The following is a 23,860-nucleotide window of genomic DNA, read 5'->3' on the forward strand; positions in this document are numbered from 1 at the left end:
TTTGCGATACATAGGATATAGGAATATATCATCATTTTAGGAACGCTGGAACGCTTTTTCCCAGAACTCATCTGCTTTTGTATTAGTCAATGTTCAACGTTATTGAACCACTTTTTGTGAAGTACTAATAAAGGGGGGAGGGGGAAAATAAAGTGCTTGCAGGGTTTCTTTAGATAAATCCTTTAAATTTAGGGAGCTGGAACAATCCTTTCATTCTCCATTACTAGCAGCGAAATATCCACCTGTTTCCTGGGGGTGCTCCGACTTCATATTAGGTGTTTTTAACAATGACAAAAAAAAAGTAGGATGTTTGGTACAATGATACTAATCGCAAAGCCTCATGGGGCATAAGAAACAGGTGAATATTAGCACTAATGTTAGTGGCGTGCCCTTAACCTGGTACTTCCCATCATTGTTTAAGTTCAGACTGCTAGCTAGCAGTCGGTATATGAACTCGAGACGAAACAACCTCCATGAATCTTGTATATCGATATTACGAGTATCGCCAAACAAAATATCGCAATACTCGTGTGTATAGATATTCTCTTACACCCCTAGTAGATAATATTTTATATTAAAGTATTTTACTGTGGTGTGTGAAGCTGAGGTGCAAGTTCATGGTAGGCACCCCCTCACCCTCACAAAAAAAAAAGGGGTAAATACAAAAATGAATACACTATACGCAATGGCGCCCCCCCATGTGCCCCTATGCACTGCATATACTGCATACCCCAGGATCCCTCCTCTGGTTTAAAGCTGGGGTGAACAAACAGATAGATGGATGTAAATGGCTCTATAAGTGTATTATGCACAGATGTTTAATGCTCACCTGTTCGGCTGCCTCTCGCTTGCAGTTGTACGTGTCCAGGTGCTCCTGCAGCTCCAGGACGCTGAATTTTAACGTCTCCAACAGCCCACAAGAAACCAGCTGTAGGACACACACACACACACACACACACACACACACACACACACACACACACACACACACACACACACACACACACACAGACGTCACGAGTGACGAGCGCTAGGATTTCACTGTATCTCAGTACAGGACCCTTTAATACTACTGAACTGGAAAAAGTGTTAATAGTTCATATTAAATGATCTATTTATTTTAATATATACTAAAATATTTAGAATAATTCATAATTGTGTATCTGTATATACCAGTATAAAGGTGCCTATTTGAATAGATCATGTAAAAAAAAATAAAAATAAAATAAAATAAATAAATAAATATATATATATATATATATATATATATATATATATATATATATATATATATATATATATATATATATATATAAAAGATGCTTCAGACTCACAGTCTCTGCATCCAGTAAGACTGTAGGGCACTGCAAGCAAGAGGTCATGACCTCCAGGGAGCTCAGGAACTGGTTTCCCATTCGCTGGAGCCCATCCCCGAGAAAACGTACCGAAGTGTGGGTAATGGAGTCGAATTTTCTTTGAATGTGCTGAAAAAGGAGCAAAAACAACATTATTCACAGTACGTGTGTGAAAATAAGTGTACAATGCGAGTGCATGGTGGACCCCCGGACACACCTGAAAGAGCCGAGAGAAGACGTGAAACGTGTAGACGGCGCAGGATCCGTCCGTGTCGGATAACATCTGGTTGACGTGGCAACGCCAGGCGTCCTCCTCGTCATCGTAAGCGACGGGCTGGAAAGCCGCCAGGATGGCGGAGAGAAAAGGAGATGGGGGTGGAGAAGACTCGAGCTCAGGAAAGCCATCGGTGTCTCCTTCGTCCTGACTGTGTACACACACACACACACACAGGCGAAATTACAACCACGGTAAGCAAAGTAAAATCACAACCGATGTCTCATGTTATTGCTTCGCTCTTTTATCCAGTATCTCCTACATAAATAAATAGAAAAACAAAGTAAACTCTTCGACTCTGATTCGACACTGCCCCCTAGTTGCTCTTTTTTTCCCCCTTCACCTCTACTTCCTGTCCTCCTCTCCACCACCCCCCTCCCCCATCCCACTGCAGATGCTCTGCACTGCAACGTAGTTTCTACCCGGACGTACTGCAGAGGAAAAAGAAAAACATCTCAAACACAAACACAAACATGCGCACACTTACAGCCCGGAGGGCCCAAAGATCTTGATAAAGCAGACGGAATAGAAGTATTTAAAGCTTGCGTTGTTGAGTGACATGAAGGACACCGACTCGGTCTTCATTCTCATCCTCACCAGCAGCAGCCTCTCCTTTACTCTTCTCTCGAACACCCAGGCGCCGCTCAAACACTCTCTCTCTCTGCAGTCCTCATACTCGGTGCCTCTTCTATCCTTCACGTCTCCTAATAACGTTCCCTCTTCGTCTCGCACCCTGTCCGTGAGCCGATAGTGTGCGCTGCTTTATCGAGCGGTTTTACATTACCCTCACCCCACCCCCGACGCCACACTCTAACGCACACGGAGGCAGTTTTCATTGTGGGAGATGTGCGCATCTTCGGCACGCTTCACAGCCGGACGGAGCACCTGCTTCCTACGCTGCGCTAAAGCACCAGTCAAACCTGGAGTGCTGGTGCGACGTTAATCGCCGGTAACGCTCGAGTCTCCTGAGACACACAGCGATTCGTGGAAATCGCTTTTGCGTTTTTATTGCAGTTTGGGGACTCGTGCCATCTGTTCTGTGGAAGTTTGTGTGTCAACTTATTTACTGAAAGTTGAGGATCCAATGTTCTGGAAGAACCTGGATCAGAGCCAATCCCTAAGCACAGCATGAACACACCTAATTAAAGATGCAGTTTGATGTCTGTGTCACTGCTCTATAGTTTTAATTTCCTTCTTATAAAGACTTTTTTTTGCCCTGAGGCTACGTCTATACTTATCCGGATACTTTAAAATAAGTATCTGCTGCCTGTGACGTTTTAGCTACGTTTTCATCCATTCCATTCATTTTTAGATTAAGGGAAAAAAATAAAGAAAGGTGGAATAAAATCCATAAACTTTGAGAACCAGCTTTTGTTGAAGTTAAATAAAAACATCACCTGACCGGCGAATCAAATCAGTCACCTCTGAATATTTGTGACATGACACCGTAATAATATTTGGTAACTGAAGATTCCGTTTTAAAAGATTTACTTTTATTGTACTTTGTTTTAGTTTTTTTGACCGACTTGTTTGATCTTTGTTTCGTTCTCGCGTGTTGAAGAGGCTGTTGTGTTGATGGTTAATGGAGTATTGAGATGCACAATTGTATTTTAGGAAATAAAACCTCACAAATGAACAGTTTTTGGCTTTTCGCTAACGTGTGTCTTGGACTGGTGCATCTTTGAACCTACGTTGTAAATGAGTCAAATACTGAGTCAAGTTCTGTTCAAATCAGACACGCTAAGAATTTTATTTTCAGCTCTGGTTCAAATGACAGGAAATGCTGGAGGTTATTTGGTGTCCACAGAGCCAAAGTTACATATATTTAACCTCGACCCAATCACCACACACGTTATTACTAAGGCCAAAATACTCACGTTTACAATTTGTTCATTCCGAATGAAAGATTCGGTGGACTGTTTACATGAGACGTTCTCTAATCCGTTATAGTGTTTACAAAGCCGCTTTGAATGACTCTGTGACAAGTGCACATTGGCAGCCTGCGTCCCGTCCTGTCAACGTGGAGTTCCGTTATTTCTTATGTGCGCCATTTTTATATAAAGTGTTGCTCTTAATCAAGCAGCCGCGTGAATTTGTAGGCAAACATCTGCTGGAAGCTGAGCTTTTTGGTGGCTATGCATCTCTGAGGAGCATCTGCAGCGCATTTCTCCAGATTCTCAGAATCTTTTGTTGTTGATAAGATATATAAAGTCTTCACAATTTGATGTCCAAGGAACATTATTTTGGAATTGCACCAGATTGATGAACCTCCACCCATCTTTACATCTTAGAGACTCCACCTCTACTCTTTTTATACCCAATCATCTTACTGATCGTTTGCTAGTAACCTAATTAGTTACCAAAATGTTCCTCCAGCTGTCTTTTTGGTAATGCTTACATTTCTAGCCCTTGGCCCTGATGTGTTGTGGCCATCAAAATCACCCTTTTTATTTTCCTTAAAATGGTACATTCCCTCAGTTTCAACATTTGCTGTGTTCTATTGTGAATTAAATATGGGTTTGTGAGTTTTGCAAATTCAGTCTGTTTATATTTACATTTTACACAGTGTCCCGACTGTTTTGGAACTAGGGTCGTATGCTCCACCTGCCGATCTCGCTCACCTGGACATGCCGGAGAAGTCTGCCTCTTCTTCTTCACACCTCTCATCGAGCTCCTTGAGTGCCAGGGTCACGTCTTCGTCGCACACCGAGTCCGGCGCCGTCTCCTCTTCGCAAAGCGAACCAAGCGGACTGTCCATGCCTAGAGGTGGAGGAGGAGGGTCCGGGTCATCCGGAGGGTCAGGGAGCTCACAAAGATCGGGGGGGTCTGACGGTAAAGGGGGGGCACTGCAGAAGCCCGTGTCCTCGCTGACGCTGCTGCTCAGCTCATCCACCGCCATCACACTGGTGTCCTGTAAATATGGAATGGTGGTAAAGAGCAGGGCACCGTTTTTCTAGTACAAATAATACTGTTTAAAACAGAGAATCTTTGCATGAATTTCAGATCTCTCTTTCTGTAATTTAATAAAAATGAGTTCAAATAAACTACATCTCATCACACTACTTTATCCCTGTGTATGATATGGAATGGGCAGAATTCTAGATCTAATTAACTAAATTAAAAAATTACCCATTACTTTTAACAATTTCCTGTTTTACACCAAAACATCAATAATAACTTGCACTTGCCACAGGTGACAATGGCACCTAGGCATGGATTATCATTTATATACTAAATGTTAAGACAGAAAAAAGAATGCATTCAAGACTTATAATGGAAATCATATGCTCTTTTTGATAACACAGTCAAGGTCCAAAGTTTAATCTATAGACATACAACTACCGGATTGAACCAAGATGATATTCTGGTTGTGGCTCGCTGACACTGTCTGGTAATCAGTTAATGTGAGAAAGAAAAAAAAACAATAACTATTGAAAATCAATTCACACTGTACTATTGGGCATTTAATATCATGAATATGAAGATTTCTGGATTAAAAGCAAAGGATGTGGCAACCATCTTGCGCAGTTACAATTCTGACCTCACCCTCTCTCTATGTTTAACAGCAGGAGAAATTCAATCCAATTAACCAGAGGTCAAACCCCGGTCACCCACGAGGGGGCACTTAGAGGCAGCAATTTTAAAAAGAACAAAATATATATATATATATATATATATATATATATATATATATATATATATATATATATATATATATTCCAGAGAAACTGCTCCTTTTAGCATACGAGAGATATCAATAAAAATAGGCACAAAGCATATTTATCACCACACTCTTTCAAGATCATGACAAATAAGACAGAGTGGTGCTCTCTCTTCTCAGACTATTAATGATGTTTAAATAGAACCAGGGCAAAACAGCAAGGAAAATGGCTGTAAGGCTGTAATTAAAAAAAAAAAAAAATCACAAACAATATATTTCAAGCCCACCAAGTTAGTCACACGATAAAAGACACAAATACTATAAATGAAAATTACTAGATCCTTCCTGCTATTTTCCTCATTCGTTCTGCTTTCTCAAGAGAGAACAGTGGCAGTCGTCCAGAAGCGTGCTTTAGTATTATTGAAAGCTTTTAAAAGGGAACGACTGTAATGGAGAAGCTGATGAGATTAATCAGACCTCATTACACTAAAAGCTGGAGGAACGACAAAGGAAGATGTCCTTGAGCTAAATTTAGGACTGGACTGGAATGAACTGAACTAGTGTTAGGACCATATCACGTAATATAAATACGCAGTGTTTCTCTCGGTCACTGGGAAACACCGGTGCAGTTGTGAATAATGTGTATGACCTACAGGATCGAAAAACATAACGGAGATATTTACATATGCGTATATTTAGACAGATTACCTGCAGTGTTTAATGGAGGAATGAATATCGAATGGAGAAAAAGCATCGTGTCCTTCTTCATCCACGACTGCTAATTGTTTACAAAATCGAATTTCTACCAGCATTTATTAAAAGGTAAAACAATGCGACAAATCTGCTCAATGGAACGCAAACTTTATACAAGAACTGTGTAAAAACCAAAAGTATTTGGACACTTGCCATTTCCAGACATACGAGTTTCTTCCCCAAACTGTTACTACGCACTCGGAGGCACACAATTGTATAAAATGTCTTTGGATGCTGTGGCGCTACTGTTTCCCGTCACTTGAACCAGGAGACCCAAACCTGTTCCAGCATGACGGTTCCTCTGTGCACAAAGCCAGCTCCATTAAGATCTGCTTTCCATGTTTTGAAGTGGAAGATCTCAAGTGGCAACTAGTGTTGGATCACAAAACTCAAAAAGGGGAGGAGACGAATCTAATTTCCATTTAATACAAGAAAATTTACAGCAAGGAAATGCTCCCATGCATGCGATTTGATAGAAGCGAGAGGGTTTCAAACTTCTCCTCCGCCAGCCGTTGTTGTTGACTGATTAACAGGTCTCCTTCACGTGAACATGTTGCCTGCACTGTGTAGCTACGAAATGACTTCAAAAGATGAATCCACGAGTTAAAAAAAAAAAAAAGAGCAATTCATCTGTAACTGATCTGTTGCACTTCTACTCTCATGGAACACCTTTGGGATGAATGTGAACGCTGACTGCACCCCAGACCTCCTCACCTCACCTACATCAGTACCTTACTTTACTTACACCCTTGCGGTTAAATGAGCACAAATCTCTACAGGTACAATTCAATCTTCCCAGAAGAGTGGAGATTATTATAACAAAAAATATGTAATGTCAAACAAAATGTAAGAAATTCATTCATGCACCTGCTAATTAATATGCACAAACAATAATACATTCAGTGTTGACCCTTAATATACGTATAACAGTAAGAATCCGGGAGCTGGAAGACGGTTAAAATACTGTTGTAATGACGTTATTAAATCCGGCGTAGCCATTCAGTCACGTGACCATGTTAGATGCGGTAGGAAGCAATGCAAAAGCTTGTTAGTGACAAAAAATTTATCTTATGCTCTACCCCAATGCTGTGTGTTAAGCTTTACTCACTCTATGCTTGTAGCTCCGAGCTGGAATGTCTGTCCGAGGAGGGTTATTTTTTCTTTTAAAACACATTCTGTGCTTTTGTATTTTCTCTCAATCCAATTTTAGCACAGCTGGCCTGAGGTGCTAATAGCAATCTTCACCCCAAAATCAACCCAAATGACAAGCAAGCCCCGCCCACCGTCAGGGTTCGTACAGTTTGCTGAGGCAGCATACGAGTTATGTCTTATGAAATTGTGGTATATTGTTTAGATTTATTATTACATTTGTGATAACGTCTGTAGAGGTTATTTGGTCCGATTTACTAATGTCCTGTGATTTTCGAGCATCTTGTACGAACCCTGTGCGCAACAAAAAAATCACTGCCCGATTGCCCCGTAACGAGTGCGAAAAAGCATTTACAGCATGGCTATGAAAACATGAAAAGGGCTAAGAAAAAGGATGAAAAGCAGCAGAAGACTTGAGTGAGAAGGCTAACAGGGAATGGTGTTGCACAGGGGCAAACTACAAGCCCTGTGTAGATTCAACACCATGACCTTTTCCTAATAGCGAAAAATAAAGTCAAAGTCTTTTTTTCGTAACAGATGTTAAGATAAGAAAGGCACACCAGGTCAAACCACCACACAACCCCGCACAGATGTCAGGCAAGAGCTAGAAAGCACCCGTGCACCAGAAATTATTGAGGCTCCTGATTGATCCCACCTCAGGCAGCTGACTGAGATTGCTGTCAGAATGCGCGGTCTCGTGGCTAGGGCTGTCCGGGCGGGGCAGCGGAGGGGTGCGCAGAGCTTCCTCGGTAAGGACGCTACTGGAAGACTCCTGGGATTGCTGCAGGGAATCCATGTGATTGGACGTGGCGTCGTCTGTAGCGGAGTCGCTGTTAAGCTGAGACACAAACGAGGAAAATACCAAAGGATTTTCAGTGAATAGACATGTTCTCCATATACACACACACACACACACACACTTATATAAATATATATACATACAGTAGCTCACAAAAGTGAGTGCACCCCATCTTCTCAAGTGACAATACTGTAGAAATGAAACTTGGATATAGTTTAGAGTAGTCAATGTGCAGCTTTTACAGCAGTACAGATTTACTGTCCTCTATAAATAACTCAACATACAGACATTATTGTCTAAATACCTGGCAACAAAAGTGAGTACACCCCGAGTGAACATGTCAAAACTGTGTCCAAAGTGTGAATATTTTGTATGAGCACCATCCAGCACTAATCCTCCTCGGCATGAAATTCACCAGAGCTGCACAGATTGTTGCTGGGATTCTCTTCTACTCTCCAATAATGACATCACTGAGCTGCTGGATGTTAGACACATGGTGCTTCTCCACCTTCCGCTTGAGGATCCCCACAGGTGCTCAATATGTTTAGGTCTGGAGACATATTCTGCCACTTTATCACCTTCACCTTCCTCGGCAAGGCAGTAAATCTGCACTGCTATACAAGCTGCTACCCTAAAAATATCCAAGATTCATTTCTATAGTATTGTCCCCTGAGAAGATAAACTACAATGGTTGCTTAAATGTGAGGGGTGCACTTACTTTTGTGAGATTCTGTAAAAAAAATCATGAATACCTGCATGCAAACATGCCAAATACTAGCAATAAACTTTAGGGGTGTAATAGTACATTTATTTGTATCGAACCATTTGGGTACAGGATTTTGGTTACGGTACACGTGTAACAAATGCATTCTTTTTTTACACAGTTAAAATCTGCGTTCCCTCACGAACGTATTAAGTGATAAACCACAAGTATGTTTAGTCTCCACCTCGGACATTAAGTGCAGTCACTGTTTTTTTTAAAGAAATTTTATTATTATCATTAAACTTGAAAACACACAACAACATCAGGGGTATGAAAAAGTACTAGTGTTAGCGCAGTGTTACTGTGGCTGCTCACGCCGTACTGGAAATACGATTTGTAGCACTATGGATTCTTTAGCGTTTTATGTCCAGTTTCAAGAAATTCTCTTAAAAGAAAATCCTGGCAATTCCGCATATAAAGGTATTAAATGAATGAAGGATGGAAGAAATGACGTTATTTTTTTAAAGTCTGCTGCTATTTAATGTCTATCAAATTTCATTTAATCAATTTCATTTGTGACAATTTAATTTGATTACGCTTTCGTCAATACAATAAAAACGTGTATTGCATTAATTCGATTTATTCAATATATTTTATTTTTTATAAAATGTTATTTAACCAAACAGGCATTTTATTTCAAATCGTTTGAAAAAATGTAAACTGTTGCTGTTTTTATATTATTAATAAAAACAACTGCGTTCATTTTAAAACAAAATTAATAATTAAAAAAACGGCAAACAGTTTTGAACCGCACTGTGACGTAAAAAGCGTGGTGCGTACCGAACTGTGAATTTTGTGTACCGTTACACCCCTGATCTATAGATATATTTATATATTTCAAATCAAACCCTATTTTTGTCAGCATTTACATCATAGTGCACCTAAGCATCTCATTCATCTTCTTCATGCTGCATGCTAGCGTTATAAAGCTTAGAAAAAGACCTTAATGTCACTCATTAGTAGGAAAAAAAAGGGGGGTAGAAAAACAAGAAGCGGAAGGACGCTTCCGGCTCGAAGAACGAAAAAAAAAATATATAAAAATCGTCGGAAATTGCGGCGCTGCTCTGCAAAAGCCCGGCGGAAAACGGCAAAGCGCCATAGCAAGCGGAGGGGAGTTAGAGTAGGTCTAAGAGGAGCGTAGAGATTTCATGAAATATAGAGTATATGTCCATATACGGCGTCATGCTCATGCGGTTATATATTCTAGATGGCCGAGTTCATGTTATTACGTGGTGTAATTAGTTGTAAGTGACTCTCGCATTTACATGCATATTCACTGAAAGTCCTTTTCTTAATAAAAAATAAAAAAAAAAAAAGACAAAAGGAGGAAAAAGTCGTATGTGTCTTTACTTACCGTTGAAAAGCATAAATGTGTAATTAAAATAAAAGGGGGTTTGGGAAATATACTTCAGGAAGGCAATGTATGGTGGGCAATAGGCTTACTGGGCAGAAAAGGGGCAGGGGATGGGGGAGAAGGTATTTTCGAAGGAAGATGATCGGGGTTTGTTGAGCTACGGGCAGAAGCAAGCGTCTAACCACCCACAGCTGATACATGGCAGCATCTAAGCCCAGCTCGGCACAGACACACCGTGCCGGCGGCCCCGTTTGAACGAAGGGCCCCCGGATAGAGGACGTGGGGTTACGGGACTTACGAGGTTGGAGCGGGTGAGAATCTGGCTAGCGCTCAGTACCTCCTCCTCAGATGACTCGTCCGTATCTTCCTGGTTGGTCAGATTGAGGCTCGGCGTGCTGCCCGTGTACTGGCACTCCTGCAACGACGGCGTGTCACCTTTGTCCATGCTGTCCAGGGAGCGCCGTCGCACGCCCCAGTTGAAGTTGTCCATGCTCTCGCCCTGAGTGTGTAAAAGAATGAGGTCAGACGCTACCGCGACACAACGCACGCCATTCCTAGTCTTCGTGGAGATGAAAAACATGAAAGGAAAGAACGAAGGAACAAGCACCACTTTGGACGAGGAACACAGAGGGAGAAATAATGGAAAGTCTGATATTTTACAAATCATGCCGTTCTTAACTTATCAGCCGATCGTGAGCTCACTGCTTCTCAACAAACATCAGAATATGTTTGGTGGAACCAAATAGGATGGGTTTGAGTATTTCAGGAGCTTTTGATTCTCAGATTTGGGCTTACTGGGGAAAAAAAAAAGCCCACAATAACCCAAATGGCTATTAAATTAAAATCCCTGATTTCACACTTTTTCATCATTCTGAAGTCTGGTAAGAACATTCACTGATGCTCAAGACCTGCATCTGCATCGTGCTGCAGCCACATGACTGAAGAGTTGTATAGGTTTAATTAATCAGATTTATAATATATTCTTTCACACACAGCAACAAAGGAACACAAAAATAGAGCAGGTCAGCTAGATTTTAAATGTGGATATTATACAGAAAACCAAGCATATTATTCTGTCTCTCGTTCGAGGATGCAATTCATAGTCGAATTTCAAATATATGTTTCAAATATGAAATGAAATTCGCACACGCATATTAGGGTTTAAACAATTCCTCGAGTAATTCGAATACAAAAAAGCATCGAGGCAAATGATTTGCCTCATTTGGTCCATTTAACTACACACGGCGCACCGTGTTTCCCTGCGGACCGTTATTCCTGACGCACCACACGCTAAAAATAGAGGAACGACGGAGAACAACGTTTCTAAAATTTGGGATCATTTCAAACTAAAACGAAGAAAACTCTGCACCATGCAGTTTTTTTTTTTTTATGTACATATTTGTATTTGCATTTTGATTGAATACGCTAATTAATTGCACAGAGATTCTTCTAGGCAATTTCAGCAATAACAATGTTTTTCTTAAAAGGAAACAATTTACTTGTTCGTTTTAAAAGACCCGTCTTATTTTCTCTCTCCTGTTTAGCATTGCGCTTTAATAAAGAACGAGTACTTCTCATCCGATTAATCGGTAGAATATTCGATTGCTTAAATAACCGATAGCTGCTGCCCTGCACACACATGCACATTTTGGCTTTTTGGTTCGTTTCTTTTATTGCTTACTAATCAGAGGTTTATTTATTATATGTTTAATGACCCACAGCCTGACACAGAAACTTACCTGCATCTCCTGAACGCAAGAAAAGGGGGGAAAGACAACAGTGGTGTTAGAGTCAGAAAGCTGAAGAAACAAACACGCACGCTGTCAAAGTTGATTAAAGCGCCTACTTACCTTCCGATCACAAATCACATGCAAAACGATTAAATATTTAGAGAAACTGTTTTTGCAGTTTTGCATTTCTTTTTTTCTTTTTTTATAATTATAACTAATCACACTGTTCACAATCGTAACAATAATAATTCCACAGCATCACTACACTCCTGATGTGCTTAAAACTACTACTAATAAAAAAAACTACATATTTTTATGATACATTACACAGAATTGTATCGCATTCTACACACCAAAACGGCTTCATATGGCTGTATCTGCAATGTCAAGATTGACAGAAATCTAAATACTGAATAATTATTTATGATACCTTACGCAGGGTTTCTACACATTTTTCATTTCAATATACCGTGTTTTTCCAGACTCGACAATACAGAGGATCCCTAACGATTTTTAAAACCACATTTAATATCTAAAATATTCATTTTCCATGTGTTTCAGCAGGGGGCGCTGTACTGTCGTGGCTTAAATAAATGGTAAAAAAAAAAAAAAAAGGGTAAAAAAATGCCAACTGGCAACTTTCGGGAAACGACCGAAAACGAAAACTTGGAAGCGGAACTTTGTTTAGACAAAAGAATTCAAATGTATTGATTAGTGTAGACGAAGCCTGATTTTTCGATTTTGGTTTGAAAACGCAAATTTTCCAGTTTTGGCCTCAGTCGCCGAAAACATACCTTTTAAAAAAAACTAATTAAAAAATTAGTGTAAACTTACAGTAGGCTTTTTTTTTTTTTTTTTTTACAATTTGTTTATTTTTATTTTACCGAATGGAAACAAATATTTTTCAATACTCTGTGTTTCTGTTTCCCCCGTAAAAAAACAAACCTAGAATTTACTCAAATTAAATGTCATTCTTTTTTTAATACTTTTCCAAAATGCGTAGAAACCCTGGTTACATTAGGAACAGTGAAGTGAACAATTTTCGAATCGATTTGAATAGAGGGGCCGAGAGCAGATCGGTTCTCACCTCGGCATCTTCCAGTTCTACATCCAGGAAGTCAAAGTCTTTGAACACTCCAAACTGCTGCTCACTTCCTGCGTCTTCTGCCTGCCCGTCCTCCTCACGGGTCACTTCCTCTACTGTCGGGATAAGGCTGGTCTGCTGATCGCCTGCATCCAGGTCCTCGTTTGAGGAGAAGACCACCTGCAAGAAAAGCAACACGTCACTCAGAACAGTACACAACAGAACTATGTGAAAGTGCTGACTCGGTGGTACTAAAATTGAACATTACACATACTGAAGGATTTTTGGGCAGGCCGGTCTCTGGTCCACACAGAGACAGGACGTTCATGAGCTTCTCTCGAGTTCTCCTCTGAAATCAAGGAAATGTAGGAAACACAAAATTAGTTTTACAGAAAATCAGGTTTGTAAAAATGAAAAAAATGTAATATTAAACATATGTAAAAAAGTAAATCACTGCACCTGGGACAGCTGAGGTCTCTTCCAGCTGACCGGAACCAGGCCATTCGAGTTCGACCCAGACGAGGTGGAGGATGTGCTCCTGGTCACAGCGATGACCTGAGGTTTACCGTTACGTCCGGCCGCATTGCGCTGATCTCCATACTTGTGCCCGATTATGGGTGTCTAAAATGTCAAAGGTCGAGAGGATTATTATTGATATCGATAAACGTGAAAGAACCAACACACCTTAGAAGAAGATTAGATCTGTGCTGTACCACAGTCGCATGACAGAAAAGGTGTGTTTGTGTTGTTGGAGGACGGCATGTACCTCCGAGATGTCGAAGTGAAAGTCCAGTGTTTTGCCGGGCAGCTCTTTGGAAGCGTTGTTGAAAATGCGTGTGAAGGTGATTTCCGGAGAGCCGGACGACTCGGCAACGTAGGAGCGCTGCACCTCGTCGGGTACCACCAGACACGCAGAGCGAGACACCACCAACTTCAGAATGTTCTGAGCCTCTTTCCAGTAGGGGCTCTAGATCAAATCAGAGACATGGTTTGTCCGTAAAACTCAGAACAACGCAAAGAGTCGAGTTTCAAAAACGGGTACGATCTGGAGCCTGACATGTAACACGTGGCCTGTAGAGGATCAGGACAATAATTATACACTTATAATGGAGGAATTAAATCGAGGTGAATTTAAGCACATTGGAAATTCAGCAGGATTTTGTGAATCCAGAAACGTGTTTCATTTTACAAGAAGACTGTAGGCGTGAACCAAAGACAGTTTATTGCGGCAAATTGAGGCACAGGAGAGTCTCGGGGGTGCGAGGTTCATTCTGTCTTATGTCCTGACCAATGACTTTTGCTCAGGAATGTATTTACTAGGGGTTTCCCCGACTAGGGATTTACAAAGTCGAATCAGAATCTTGCCAATAGTTGACTGATAGTCAAATTGTGTGTGGAAGTGTGTGTGTGTGTGTGTGTGTGGAAGTGTGTGTGTGTGTGTGTGTGTGTGTGTGTGTGTGTGGGAGTGTGTGTGTGTGTGTGTGTGTGTGTGTGTGTTTATTTTCTTGCTTTTTTTTTACGTTGAATTGAAAGGCAGTGTGGATTCACATTCGTAAAACAATTCCTCATAACATTTGAACGCCACGATGTACAGGATCGTTTCATTACACATTAGTGAGGATTCAACTGTGAAATTGGTATGCTCCTATCAAAGCATCCAATTCGGGGTCACCCCCAGAACACTCCTGCATCAAGACCATCAGTGCAAAATGTGCAATTTCATAATCATTGCTTTTTCTTTGATAGCTCTTTAACCGTATATATATATATATATATATATATATATATATATATATATACAGTGAGGAAAATAAGTATTTGAACACTCTGCTATTTTGCAAGTTCTCCCACTCAGAAATCATGGAGGGGTCTGAAATTGTCATTGTAGGTGCATGTCCACTGTGAGAGACATAATCTAAAAAAAAATCCAGAAATCACAATGTATGATTTTTTAACTATTTATTTGTATGATACAGCTGCAAATAAGTATTTGAACACCTGAGAAAGTCAATGTTAATTATTTGGTACAGTAGCCTTTGTTTGCAATTACAGAGGTCAAACGTTTCCTGTAGTTTTTCACCAGGTTTGCACACACTGCAGGAGGGATTGTCAGGTTTAGCAGGGTGTTCAAATACTTATTTTCCTCACTGAATATATAAAACAAAAACCCACAATTTATATTCATTCGCTGACGTACAATACGTGATAATATTCCAAATGCAGAAAAGAAGACTCACCTGTACGTATTTGCCAATGATCTTCATGATCTCGAGGTTGAACTGTTTAACAGGAGCAGCTGATAAGTCTATGTGACTCAGCAGGCTATAAATGATCTGCAGCAGAGACTGTTGCATGCTGGGTAGCCCTTTCTCCAATAACTAAAAACAGGACAAAACAACAATTTTTCAGAAGGAAGAGCATTTCATTTATGTTTTGAACTGCACCGGAAGAATTGACTTAGGTTCGGGTCTCACCTCAGCGAGATAGGTCACGAGGTTAAAGGTGATGTCCGCGAAGGCGTCATGGAGGTAGCGGCATACCACGTTGATCCAGTTGGTGCTGTCTCGTGAGTAGCTGTGTGTGGAGTACAGGCTCATCATGTGCGCCAGGTTGGCCAGCGTGGCCGACTTCTCCTCGGCGCAGACTTTGGCGATGCGGTCCGCCGTCTCCTTGCAGAACACCGTGGGGCTGTCAAAGTGCTGGATCAGGTGAGGCAGCAGACACAGGATGTTCAAAGGAAAACCTGAGAGGAAAAAAAAAAAAAACATCTTTATTGTCTTGAGAATGAAGTATTGAGGTTTTAGATTTTTTTTTTTATAGCGACCCCTAGTGTTTAAAGTAGGAAATTCCTCACAATCTGCCCCAAACTCCCAAAAACTGTAAACTGAAACTTGACTGATTTGATAGATAGACAGACAGACAGACAGACAGACAGACAGACAGACAGACAGATAGATAGATAGATAGATAGATAGATAGATAGATAGATAGATCTTTATTTAATCACTTCTGCATTATTGAGTCATTAGAAATTATTTTTTAAATTGTCTTTAATATGACAGAAAAATATTGGTCATGAAAGAAACGTATTACCTAACAGATCCCTTTTCACTTAAGAAACCATAATTAAGTTTCTCGGGTTTGCAACAAGAATGTCCAGAAGATCTGTAGAAGGTTCTGCAACCTAATTCCTTTGTTATTTCCATGACTACTGCATTTTTTCGGATGTGCCTCAAATCGATATTGCACCTAATTACACTCTTGCCCGAATGCAAATTTCGATATACGGAACCAAATCAGTACACCTGAATGCTGACGTGAGATGTGTTCTGACCTGCCACCTGCGAGGGGTCCACGAGCGTGTGCCGACACACACTGATCAGCTTGCTCAGCAGGTGTATGGTGAGCTCCTGTGTGGCAGCTGAGGTGAAGCCCTTGAGGAACAGCTGCAGCAGCCCGGGGAAGTTGTACCACCGCAGCTTGGTCTGTACGCGCTCCAGTCGCTCCCTGCTGTCGGCTTTGTCGAGGGGCAACTGGGCCAGGAGCCTGTTTAGCAGACGCAGCGCCAACAAGTACTCGAACTCGTAGTCCGACTCCAGGAGCGACGCTGCGATCCAAAAGAGCGTCGCCAACAGGTTTGTGGGGTCCGCAGGTGGACCAGGGTCTCCTGTACAAGTCCCGGGACCACCCCCTCCTCCTCCTCCTCGCCCACCAGCCAGTACACCGCCCTCACAGAGGGATGATAAGCTGCGAGTTCGGGCCAGGTTGCCGTGGTTGGCTCCGGAACGGTCGGCGACGTCCAGAGTGTTACTCCGCCTCCGGTCTCCCCTGCGCTCTCCCATCAGACTGACGCGTAACGAGTTGCTGCGTATATGACCGTAGTGCGTGTGCAACAGGCCGCCAGTGCTCAGGTTCAGCTGACCCGTGCTCTTCCTGTTGATGGCGAACTTCGTACCTAGCAAAGGATCGTGGCACGAAGCTCTGCAGGAAAGTCGAAAATGTTAGTTCTACATTATAGATTTTTGCTCAATTAACACTAATTGTTGATAGGAAAGTGTATTAATAATCTTTTAAGCTGGAAATGGGCTTACTGGGATAATGCTGTGAGCAGATCGTAGTTCTTCATGTTATCGGCCAAAGTGTCGATACCAGCCTCCAACGTTAACAGTAACTCGATCACAAAGCCCTGGGGGACAAGAAAGAAAAGCAAGTGAGTGAAGAAGACGGATGGATTCCGAAAAACCGGTATTTAATTTTTTTTTTTTTAACAGGGTACGATTTAACACAGCTATCAGTAAAATCCACTATCGGTCAGCCTCTAATATATAATCAATAATCAATCAGTACTTTTTTTTTTTTTTTTTGTAAACAACCAAACATAATATTCCATGTAAAATAATACTGAATTTGGGGAGAGAAAAAAAATAAATAAATACACAACCGAATCTTTAAAATGTGCCGAATGAAACAAATATAAATTATATAAATGAATAAATATAATCACAATTCATAAATGATCAATAATAAATGTAACCACACTCCCCGTGCTGCGTGCCGTCTTGCGTGTTAAAACAAACAGCACGGAGTGTCAGTGATTCACCTCTAGAGGCCGCTCCCGTAATGACAGCGATCAATATGAATTTTTGCTGAAAGTCGATCATTCCAGCAATCGGAGCCGATTTATTAGCAAAACTGGTCGACCTCTGTCATGAAGTATAAAAATACGCACTCTAACAAAAGACAATTTAACTTTGTTGACTGCAGACGAGAATAAGGCATATATCAAAATATCGCATTGCATATACCCTGTTACATTTGCCATCCTAAGATCAAAAATACGTAAGTAGAAATGTCTTAACTCGGAGACCGTCTGTCCAGGAAAACAAAATCACTGTATTTTCATTAAAGATGATAAACATCCTGAGAGCAGAAGTATGTTTTCATATATAAAGGCGATCCCTCAGCTACCATTATTAGGGCGTGCTGTTACCTGAGCCTCCTCTCCTGGATCTCCGACAGTCTCCACTAGACGCGACAGCACGTCTGAGAGCGTGGAGGCTGTTAGAGGCTGTTTTAGAGCCCTGAAGATCTGAAAAGAGCGACCGGCGTAGTGGCGAGAGGAGCAAGACAGGGCAGTCTGCAAGGCTACTTCGCTCAACAGCTGCTCCAGCTGGAATCCTGTTCTCACACACACAAAACGGTCATCAGGTACGTACATATATAGTCATTCTGTATCATTTTAGAAAGTAAAAAAAAAAAAACACACAAAAAAGAAAAACACAAAGCACTAACGAACCAGTTTGGCTTTGTTTGAAGACCGTAACAACGTGTCTGAGGAAGACGCTGAGCTGCTCGGCACTCTTGATGTTGGTGTTTTTAGGAGACATGTCCTCATGATTCCACAAGGGGGCTCGTTTCCTGCGGGCCGAGCGACCAGACAACACAATCAGTCCAGGAAGAGATGTCATACAGCACGACAAAAGAAAAGAGAGAAAGCACACAGCTTCTAACAATATCGATTTACTAACGGTGTAACGGTACACACATTCACACCGAGCTGCTTCGATACAGGAATTTCGGTACGGCGGAACAAAGTATAAAGAACAGAGTTAAAATCCATCACGAACATATTAGGTGACAGACCGCAAGTATGTTTTTAGTCTCCGCCTCGCACTTTAAATGCAGTGTCGCTGCGGCCACGTGAAATCGCTGCCACTTCCTGTCATCGCCGACGTTTTTACAACGGACTAACGATATTTTTTGTGTTTTATGTCCAGCTTCGAGACATAAAAAAATCTTGTTTCTTAAAGGCAGAAATTTGTGAAAGGATGCTAAAATAAGTAGAAGTTAAGTAGAACATATAATCAGAAAATTAAATATTAAACCTAAAACACCCCAAATGGGTCTAACAAACTAATAAATAGAATTTTTCCATTTCTTTTAATATATTTAATCAGTTGAATTCGTGCCAATTTAATCAGTTACTTCACTTAATTCAATTTCACTTGATTTGATCAATATAATAAAAAAAGTGTATTGCATTCACTTCGATTTTATTCTGAAATATATTTGGATTTTTTTTTTATTTAAACCAAGCAGGCATTTTATTTAAAATTGTTTAAAAATAAAAAAAAGAAACTGCTGAAGTTCACAAATGTTTATTCTAATGAACAACGTTAATTTAAAAAAAAAAAAAAACACGACAAGCAATTTTGTTTTCCCCCGAACTGTAGAGAAACTGAACCCGAACTGCGACTTTAAAACCGAGCTACGTACCGAACCGTGAATTGTGTGTGCCGTTACACCCCTGATATATAATTTAGATATTTAAGATCTCACACAGTAAAAAATCTAAATAAATATAAATCTCACACACACACACACACACACATGCAAAGCAACAATACCCTCTCCAGTTAGACATGGCTGTGGGCACAAGACAACAAACAGAGCCTGAGCACAGGCAGCTGGCACAGGTGCGACTCTCAACAACAATGTCTCTTACAAAACACATAAGCAAGAACCATTTCCACCTCCAGGGTGAAGGTGAAAAATGCTAGACAGAGCTGCACATTGGACATAAAACACCTACGTTCTCGGAAGAACCGCGTGACATTACGCGCACGTACGCTGTTTGCACTGGTGCGCACCTGGAGCTGATGAACTCGATGAGGTTTTTAACTTTCTCGTCCTGTTCGGCCGACAGCTGCACCTCGCTGAGCAGCGTGTGGGGAAGGTGGGGCAGAGCTGTACCACCCAGACTGATACTGGAGGAAGTGGAGCTGGAGCTCAAACCGGAGTCGGTCATTGGGGAAGGCTGGTACTCCGGAGCCAACTCTGACACACCTGAGAGAAGTACAATATATATATATATATATATATATATATATATATATATATATATATATATATATATATATACACACACACACACGTATATATATAGAGAAAACATCTTTAATACTGTTATGGCTTTCGTGCGTATACTGTATACACACCCGTCAGGTTGAACTCTTGGGGGATGGGTTTAACGGTGAGAACTCTGGGCTCGTGGAACTCACGGTTGCGCAGCAGGACGGAGGCTAGCGATTGGATGCTGCTGTTGGTTCCCTGGACTACCAGCAGGTGGAGCAGCAGACGCTTGCAATGCTCATAGACCTCTGGGTGCTGGTGGTCAAAACCTACAGGGGAACAGAAAGCATATACAATTTAACTATAGTTATAGAATGTAGTATATGTAAATGTAGTAGAACGTATAGAATGTATAGTTATAAAATTTGTGGACACCTGACCATAAGATTTGTGAGTATCCCATTCCGTGCTCTCAAAATATCCTGCACTCTTCTGGGATGTTCCACTAAATTATGGAGTGCTTTTGTAGAGATTTTGGAGACCAGGAAGTCAGGTGTCCCAAAACTTTTGTATATGCAGTGTATATAGAGATGTTTTAAAATGAATCTCTCTATGAGACAAATCTACCTATGAAGATGGCATGCAGTAGAAGATGCAGGTAAGCGCTCCATTCCACTTTGACACCGTGGTCCACAATCAGGTCAGTGAGCAGGATCACAGCAATGTTACACCTGCGAAAAGTTCAGAAGGTGAGCAGAGGTGGAAACGCTGAGAATTTAGTCTGATATCCAACAATTAAAATGTAATTCGGCCTAAATATTACTAAGGGCTGTGAACACTTGTGATTTATTTTTTTCTGTAAATTTGCAAAGATTTCAAACAAACTTCTTTCACGTTGTCATTATGGGGTTTTGTTTATGGAATTTTGAGGAAGATAATAATCCATTTTGGAATATAGCTGTAGCATAAAATGTGGAAACGTGAATACTTTCCGGATGATTATATATATATATATATATATATATATATATATATATATATATATATATATAAATTAGAGCTTAAAATTAATTTGAATGGCATTAATTTTATTATTATTGATTATTTATTAAATGTATGTATGTACTGTAATTTTATGTACCTGTGAAGGGAGACTCCAGGTGCAGTGGTTTCAGGCAGATAGTCAACCAGTGGTGACCAGCAGCCTCCAGTGGGTGGGAATGGAAGGGGCTCAGGACAGTTATGTTCCATAACCTTCAAGCGCCAGTTTGCATAGACTGGCATAGAGTCGCCTGGAAAAAAAAAGAGGGGGGAAGTGAAAAAGCTGTAACCCGAATTGTACATGGTTGATTGTGATCATCATCGGGCTCTAATAATAATTTAATAACGCACGGTTATGCCGTGTCCCAACTATCACTGTGCACTAAAAATTTTTTTTACACGTGTCAGACATTTATGCAGGATAATAAAAATCTGTGTGAAAAGAAAGTACACAGATGCACACTTCAAACATCTACCCAAAACTGTATTCCATTTATGATACTTTTCCAACATACTAGAGCAGGAGTCCCCGAACTACACCCGCCCCAGATTTGGAACTGCTAATTTAGAAAATGTAATTTTAAATAGGTTTTACTACAATCAAATCTGTATTTAATAGTAAAGGTCGGTTCCAAACTAAATTTCCCCATAATTATTAAAAGAGGTCGAGGCACCGATAGTTTTTCCGGCTTTCTGTCCGCTGTCATTATGAGAGCGGCCTCTAGAGGCGAATCACTGACGCTACATGCTTTTTGATTATACACGTGAGACTGCGCGCTGCACAGAGAGCATTGTTATTATATATATTATTTATTCATTATATAATTACATTTAGTAATAAATATATTGATTTTAATTTCCTTTAGCACATTTTCATGATTCAGTACTTTTTTATTTTTGTAATAAAGTTCAGAACTATTTTACATGGAGTGTTATGTATGTGTTTTTAATCCAGTATCCATTTTAAAAGCAATTGGTTGATTAATCTGTTATCGGAAAGTACGATCCAAGCTGGCAATCGGTAAAACCACAATTGGTCGACCTCTAGTTTTTAACGTGTACGTATAACGTGTATAAGTGAAAATTATGCATAAGTAAGTACATGTTTTGAATTTCTATAAATCAATAAAAATAAAAAAATGACGGCATTATGACAGTAATAGTGCTTATTGTCTGTACGGTGCACAACAAATACTAATCTAGCATTAGGAGGCAAAATAAATACATTTAAAATTATCTTAAAATCTGCACAATAATACTGTTGTCACTCCGGGCCGTGTTATTAAAGAAAAAAAATCATTACGTGGCCCTCACAGAAAAAAAAAAAAAAAGTCTGGGACCCCTGATTTAGAATTTGGGACACACTAATCTCGGATGTTATTGTGTCAGATAAAATGCAAATTGGCCCACAAGATGAGCCACAAGAGCTCACTTTTCTCATCTTCATAGGAGCCTCCGGAGCTGCTGCTGTAACGAGACTCCAGTCGGTGGTGCTGTCTGTTCAGATTGCTGTTCAGCCCAGTGTAGATATCCAAATGGGAATAACTGCAGACACACACACACACACACACACACACACACACACACACACACACACACACACACACACACATACACACACAGATAAGAATCAATATCAGCCAAAGCAGTGCTTGCAGGGTCACTACAGAATGAAAGGAATTATGTGCATTACTTGTCGTCCATATTGGGATCTTTGATCTTGTTGTCATGGTGACCATCAGGCCCGGGGACCATAGTGTTACTGCTGGATGCAGTGCCTGTTAGTTATCAAAGACAAAAAAAAAGAAGCTTCTTTTCAAACAAAAATAACTATCAAGACTAGGATTGATTACAATATTAATAAATTCACAAGCAAGAGGGGATTTTGTAGACAAACATGCTCACCAGTGACTGAGGGGATTTTATAGGAGGAGGTGATACGGTAATACGGTGGGTTATCCATGTGGGTTACAGCCGAGCTCACAGCGTCAGTCAGCTCCAGCTCGGTCATCAGCTCCTCCAAGAGCTGCATGGTTTTGTCTCTTCCCAGGTAGACCACCACACGCTTTACCTGTTTATATCATGCATGGACTTCTTTACTTAATGCATTACTAATAGGTGTGTAACAGCACACTCGTTCGTACCCAATTCAATCCTTGTTTTACACGCGGAACATCATATCTGCGTTCCCTTGACATTTTTAATGGCGGACTGCAAGTCTCGGCTCTAGCTGTGGGTGAAGTCGCTGCCACTTCCTGTCATCGCTGATGTTTTTACGACAATCTAGCCATGTGGATTCTTTTAGCATTTTATGTAAAGGAGACATTATGCACATCGAGGGAGTGAATGGATGAATGAACGGAATGAAAATAACAAGTGGATGCATCTAAGAAACACATAAATAATGCTGAAATAAAGTACAACAGTTTAGTAGAATATATCTTTAGAAAATTATTTTAAATATATATCTATATCTGTATTACCCAAATAGAGACTAACAAATGTAAACTCATTTAATTTTTCCATTTATTCATCACATTTTTGACATTTAATTTATTTATTTGAATTTTTTTTATTATTTATTTATTTAATATTGTTGTGACGTATCTGTGATTATTTTATTTACTTATTTTATTATTATAATTTTGTTTTTTTCTATTTCTATGCTTGGTGCTATATAAAATATTTGTTATTTAAACCAGGTCGGCATTTTACTTAAAATGATAAAAGAAAATGTAAACTGTTGATGTTCGCAAATGTTAATAAAAGAAACGAGGTTAAACAAAAAACAAGTAATTTTATGTATAATATATGTTACACATTATTAAGGCCAAAATGCTTGAATGTGAAATTAGCTGAAACTCACGTAAGGCAGGAGACTTGGCTCACTGTTGACTCCAGATATGCTGATGAGGAAGTGAAGGATGATCTTGAGATTTTTTGGCCAGCTGTCTGCCAGAGTGGTCCACACATTCTCAATCTCCGACCACGCAAATTCGTCCCCGTACTGAACACAAACGATATACACACGTTAGGCCGTGCATG

General features: G+C 40.3%; 1 protein-coding gene across 11 annotated transcripts in view; it reads right to left on the bottom strand.

The window, feature by feature from the left end:
* Positions 1 to 23,860, bottom strand: part of fryl (furry homolog, like) — a 110,542-nt gene that overhangs the window by 9,808 nt on the left and 76,874 nt on the right. For 6 of the 11 annotated variants that reach the window (XM_046835869.1, XM_046835866.1, XM_046835863.1 and 3 more), the window contains 25 exons: positions 23,682 to 23,822; positions 22,721 to 22,886; positions 22,509 to 22,593; positions 22,248 to 22,360; positions 20,916 to 21,066; positions 20,402 to 20,505; positions 19,921 to 20,103; positions 19,573 to 19,768; positions 18,219 to 18,340; positions 17,913 to 18,100; positions 17,014 to 17,108; positions 16,257 to 16,903; positions 15,397 to 15,665; positions 15,160 to 15,300; positions 13,689 to 13,889; positions 13,382 to 13,543; positions 13,197 to 13,271; positions 12,926 to 13,102; positions 11,848 to 11,856; positions 10,407 to 10,607; positions 7,848 to 8,030; positions 4,251 to 4,540; positions 1,573 to 1,780; positions 1,335 to 1,484; positions 830 to 928 (listed from right to left, as the gene is read on the bottom strand). In XM_046835869.1, coding sequence (XP_046691825.1) covers positions 830 to 928; positions 1,335 to 1,484; positions 1,573 to 1,780; positions 4,251 to 4,540; positions 7,848 to 8,030; positions 10,407 to 10,607; positions 11,848 to 11,856; positions 12,926 to 13,102; positions 13,197 to 13,271; positions 13,382 to 13,543; positions 13,689 to 13,889; positions 15,160 to 15,300; positions 15,397 to 15,665; positions 16,257 to 16,903; positions 17,014 to 17,108; positions 17,913 to 18,100; positions 18,219 to 18,340; positions 19,573 to 19,768; positions 19,921 to 20,103; positions 20,402 to 20,505; positions 20,916 to 21,066; positions 22,248 to 22,360; positions 22,509 to 22,593; positions 22,721 to 22,886; positions 23,682 to 23,822 — 4,356 coding nt within the window. The remainder of the gene's footprint in view (positions 1 to 829; positions 929 to 1,334; positions 1,485 to 1,572; positions 1,781 to 4,250; positions 4,541 to 7,847; positions 8,031 to 10,406; positions 10,608 to 11,847; positions 11,857 to 12,925; positions 13,103 to 13,196; positions 13,272 to 13,381; positions 13,544 to 13,688; positions 13,890 to 15,159; positions 15,301 to 15,396; positions 15,666 to 16,256; positions 16,904 to 17,013; positions 17,109 to 17,912; positions 18,101 to 18,218; positions 18,341 to 19,572; positions 19,769 to 19,920; positions 20,104 to 20,401; positions 20,506 to 20,915; positions 21,067 to 22,247; positions 22,361 to 22,508; positions 22,594 to 22,720; positions 22,887 to 23,681; positions 23,823 to 23,860) is intronic. The other 5 variants (XM_046835862.1, XM_046835871.1, XM_046835864.1 and 2 more) reach the window with 2 other exon arrangements.

The sequence above is a fragment of the Silurus meridionalis genome, chromosome 23, assembly GCF_014805685.1.
Source record: "Silurus meridionalis isolate SWU-2019-XX chromosome 23, ASM1480568v1, whole genome shotgun sequence".
NCBI classification, from domain to species: Eukaryota; Metazoa; Chordata; class Actinopteri; order Siluriformes; family Siluridae; genus Silurus; species Silurus meridionalis.